Source organism: Acyrthosiphon pisum, unplaced genomic scaffold (genome assembly GCF_005508785.2).
Source record: "Acyrthosiphon pisum isolate AL4f unplaced genomic scaffold, pea_aphid_22Mar2018_4r6ur Scaffold_21866;HRSCAF=25115, whole genome shotgun sequence".
Classification (NCBI taxonomy): domain Eukaryota; kingdom Metazoa; phylum Arthropoda; class Insecta; order Hemiptera; family Aphididae; genus Acyrthosiphon; species Acyrthosiphon pisum.
The window spans coordinates 33,906-39,117 of record NW_021771377.1 but is presented as its reverse complement, the minus strand read 5'-3'; the positions used below and the strand labels follow the sequence as shown (position 1 = coordinate 39,117).

At 35.7% G+C, this 5,212-nt stretch overlaps 1 protein-coding gene across 1 annotated transcript; it reads right to left on the bottom strand.

Annotated features, from left to right (window-relative positions):
* Nucleotides 1–1,218: 1,218 nt before the first annotated feature.
* On the bottom strand, nt 1,219–3,273 carry LOC100570239. The gene has a single exon (XM_008184114.1). It carries the CDS (start codon nt 3,271–3,273, stop codon nt 1,219–1,221), a length of 2,055 nt encoding a protein of 684 aa, XP_008182336.1.
* Between the last annotated feature and the right edge of the window lie 1,939 nt (nt 3,274–5,212).

The window sequence follows — 5,212 nt, the reverse complement described above, 5'->3', positions numbered from 1 at the left end:
CAACTCCAGACGGGGAATAGTGGTGGTTTTAATTGGCGCAACCCGAGATCTAGCCGTAAACAATTTAACTTCAGCATCGTCATCTTGCTTACTGGACCGAATGTAAATGCAAGCACCGTAGGCATGCTGGGATGCATCGCAGAAACCATGAAGTTCATAACTGTCTGACTCAGGTAGTAATGCTAGTCTTGGTATAATCAATCCATTGAGTGCAACCAAACTTGAATAAAATTTTAACCATTTTGATCTTATCTCTTCTGATAGAATGTCATCCCAACCTACTTTAAGACTCCATACTCGCTGGATAAAAATCTTGCCTTTGATCAACACTGATGATAATAGTCCAAGCGGAACATAGACACTATTTATATCTGATAGGAGTGTGCGCTTACTTATGTGTTGAGGAGCATTCCAGTTTTTCATTGCAAACCGAAAGCTATCTATAGATGGTTGCCAAAGAAGTCCCAACGCGCTCAACACCTCAGTTTCAGTAAGATTTATCATAAAGTTTGGATCCTTCTGATTATGTGGAAGGCTGTTAAGGAGGGTTCACGAACTTGAACACCATTTACGCAACGGAAATCCAGCAGTACCGAGGATTGAGTGAACTTGTTTATGGATGTCAAAACATTCTTCATCAGTGTCACCCCCACTTATCAGGTCATCTACATAGAAATCCTGACATATGATTCTGCCTATGGGTGTGTTTTCAATGAGCGCACCAAGCTCATGGAGACAGCGTGTAGCCAAGAAAGACGCTGATTTTGTTCCATATGTGACTGTCTTGAGTTTATAATGCCTTAGTGGTTCTTCAGGTTGCGAACGATATACAATGCGCTGCAAATCACAGTCTTCATCGGACACTAGCACCTGTCGGTACATTTTTCCCACATCAGCAGTTAGAGCAATGCGATGTAATCGAAAACGCAACAATATGTTAAATATATCTGGTTGCATTTTCGGGCCCCTGAGCATAATGTCATTCAGTGACAGTCCTGACTTGGATGCCGCAGAGCCATCAAATACAACGCGCATCTTTGTAGTGGTGCTGTCCGTCTTAAACACTGGATGATGTGGCAGGTAATACGTAGGCTTATGAATGGCCGGTGATGCTAATTCCATATGACCCATGGCAATATATTCAGCAATGAACTTATCGTATTGTTCAGTGAGTATTTTATCTTTTTGAAGTCGTCTCTCTAGATTTAAAAATCTTTTTTAAGCCATGTCTAATGAATCACCAAGCACCTTGGGATCTTGTGCCATTGGTAGCTTCACTATGAATCTCTCACTGCAATGCCGACGAAAAGTTGATTGAAAATGCTCTTCGGCTTTGAACTCTTCAAGAATACGTTGATTTGTCTTTGACGTGAAGAACGATAATGCAGATTGATTATGGATAAAGAGGTTTGGTAATGTATGAGAAGTTGACAAAGTTGAGATTTTGCCTGTTACTATCCATCCCAACTTGGTACGATGCAAGCAAGCTAAATTTGATAATGGAAACTTTTCACCATAAAGTACATCAAAGAATATATCAGCACCTAATAACACATCTATAGGACCAGGACTATGGAAGTTTGGATCTGCCAACTGGTTGTGTATGTTATGAGGCATTTTCAAGTTGTCCCGAATGAGCACCTGAGAAGGCAAGGCGCTGACTATAGTCTGCAGAGAGTAGAACTTGATAGTTGTCTTGAAATCACCAAAACGTGAGGTCATAATCGTATCTTGGAGTTTTTTGGCTGTTGATGCCATAGCAGAGACTCCAACAATGTTAAGTGTATGCAAAGCAGTAGACAAGTTAAGTCTTTTAGCACAAGAATTTGTAATGAAATTTAATTGAGAACCAGAGTCCAGGACAGCTCGGCATGAATGCATGCGCCCAAAAGTGTCGCATACATTGACAATGGCAGTGGCTAAAATAACATTTAGATTTTCAGCTTCCTGAGCTGATATTTCAGTGTACATAGCTGTTGCATGGGGTTCAGGTCTGTCAACATCATTGGCGATAGAAGTATCTTGATTACTGGTGTTTGATTGTTCCTCATGAAGCTTTGAATTATGCTTTTCCCCACAACGAGGACATGGAGGAAAATAACAAGAAGAAACTTGATGGCCAAAGTTAAGACAGTTGAAACAAAGCCTTGATTTCATCACAAAGTTCCTTCTATCATTTGTACTCATGTTGTTGAATTTACTGCAAGCATATAATTTGTGATGCTCAGTACATAACGGACATTTGCCCAAACCTTTTTCTTTAGATTTTACAAACAATGCCCTTTTTTCAAATGTTTTGTTATTTGAACCTTTTGTTGACATTTTTCTTGGTTCATTTGACAGACAATTCATATCCCCTGCCTCATAGGCTGTTATTCTGTTTGCTAGAAATTGTTCTACAGCCACGTCGGAAGGCAGATCTTTACTCTTATACTGTAGATACCACTCCCCTACTGTAGCACTATCCATTTTACTACATAAAAGAGTGACCAACCATGCATCCCACTGATCGACTGGTTGCTGCAAGGACTTGAGGGCATTGATGTTAGATGTGACATGATGATGCAGCTTTTGCAGTTCACTACAAGACGGTGAGACCACCTCGGGTGTCTCGAGTAGTGAGCGAATGTGTGACTGGATTATAGCACTCTTGTTTTCATACCGATTTACCAACAGATCAGAAGCATATTGAAAATGTTCTGCAGTAGTAGAAATAGATTTGATAACATCACTAGCCTGCCCTGCAAGGCATGACCTTAAGTAATGAAAGCGTTGAACTAGCGGTAAGTTTGAATGCTCATTATGAAACATTGAATTGAATGTATCTATAAAGGATGACCACTGCTGCCAATCACCACTGAATGTAGGAAGAGCACATGGTGGATACCTCATAGAGTTGAATGTATTTGAATGTTGTTGAGATCTGGCTGAGCTCATTGATGGACTAGATACATTGTCTGGATGGATAACATGATCATCTATGATTTTGAGTAACGCAGCCTTAACATCACACAATCGGTTTCGGAATGATCTTCGAACATTGATCCAATCAGCATCCTTTTTGTCATCTAACATTTCTAACTCAGCTTGATATTCTTCAAATTTCTCAGAAAATTCATTAAGTTCCTCAAGTCTTACCTTGACCTGGGAAATATTGTTTGATTCACTTGTGTATTGAGAAGCAAAAGCAAAATAGTCTTCAATGATGGCACATAATGTATCAATCTTTCTATTCCATTTGCGCAGCTCAGTTGGATTTGGATTGCTTGGCATGGTGTTGTTAGGTTGAATGATGTCTTGAGATGAATTTGAGTTGTTGTGATGTCTTGATGTTAGAATATAATATTAAATCACCTATATGTGAAAACAATTTTGTTCTTATGATAGCAAAAAATATTAATAATAATGGTTCACAACTAATAAATCAAATATTTAAATATAATAATGACAATTTTCAAATTACTTGATGAATAATATGATGTAAACCAACCTGAACAATTTTTAAATTATAAGTTTATAATACTATAAGTTTTTTATCAACTTTAATAACTGCCACACAAAGCATATATAATATAAATAATAATATATCACGTCGAGGTCACCAAAATGTTGCCGCTGTCAGCTCTTATTAATATAAAACAAGTTTTGCCTTCACGACTGAATCATAAATATATATGTTTATAAAATATAAAATGAAAAACAATAATGTGCGTTGGCAGTTCTGTACCTTTTATTGAGCAATAATAATAATGATGTGTTTTTTTTTTTTTTTAATTAAATAAATAAAATAATAAATTGCCAGGCAGGTTTATAATAATTCAATATAATATAAATATAATATGTAGCCTCTTGGCCTTTAACAATAATACAATAATACAATAATACAATAATACAATAATGCAATAATGCAAATAATAATAATATAATGTTTCTGACTAGAATATGAATGAATAGTATAAAAATGCTTGATCAGCAAATTAAACTGATATAAAAATGAATAATATAAAACAAGTGCTTGATTAGCACATAATAATATAATAATGAATGACTAAATGAATAATATAATAATATGCAGCTCGTCAGCTGATTACCTTTAGAACTGGTGTCCGTTAGCGGCTTCGAACCAAACGCTACCGTCTCAGGATGCACACGTTTGAACAATAAAAAAATACAATATTATAATACTAAATGTGTGACAATCCCGAGAACGTACGACTAACGGGCTACCAGCTCAGACGAATAAATCACAGTGTACATGCAAATCACAAATGGCAAAAATTCACGTGCTTCTGTAAGGATCTCTTTGAACGCCCTGAATTGGGGAATGATATTAATGAATGAACTAAGACAAATGACTGAACGATACTTACAGAAGGCAATTCACAGATGATGTACACAAAATGATTAACATGAATGATGGATGTATTGTATTGACTAGAGAATGAAATTGAATGTCTATGTATTGTATTTTAAAAAATGACTCAAATACTGACGACTGACTGTAAAATACACCGAACAACCGTGCACCTCGGAGGTCGTGTGAAAAAGGGACGAGTTTTACATCAACGGACATACAAAATGCAATGAGAACTGTACGAATGGGCTTTCAGTGTCACCACACTAAAACAATTAAACATGAAAAAACTAATAACTTTGTGACACTGAAAGCATGACTTGACGAGAAAAACTTTGAACGAATATGACTTTTGAAAACATAAATTGATAACGGTCACGCAGCTGGCTGTTCGCACACGGAAATATGATAACAACTTATTTGATTACGGCTGCAGCTGCGGACCGCACCGTTGCATGCACATGAATAAAAATGATAACAGAAAAAACAAAATGAAAATGACACAAATGACAATCTTAAACATGAACACTGATAATGGGAAATTAAATTTTAGTAGAAGTTTTTTCAAGAAGTCAAGAAATGGAAGTATATAATTATTATAATTATAATACAGAAGTAGACAAGAGAAAAGTCTTACTTGTATATTTGTATATGTTACATAAAAAAAAAACTAAAGTACCTAAATTTGTTTTGTAAGTAATTTGTTGTAATTAAAAAACAAACGACCGTAGATACTTGAAAATATCACTGAATGTTTATATTAACCTTTTATATACAGCATACAATTTTGAAAATTATTTGATACTTTTTGAGCTGTTTACGGACATTGTCAGTTTTCATATTTTTTGTTTTTTTTTC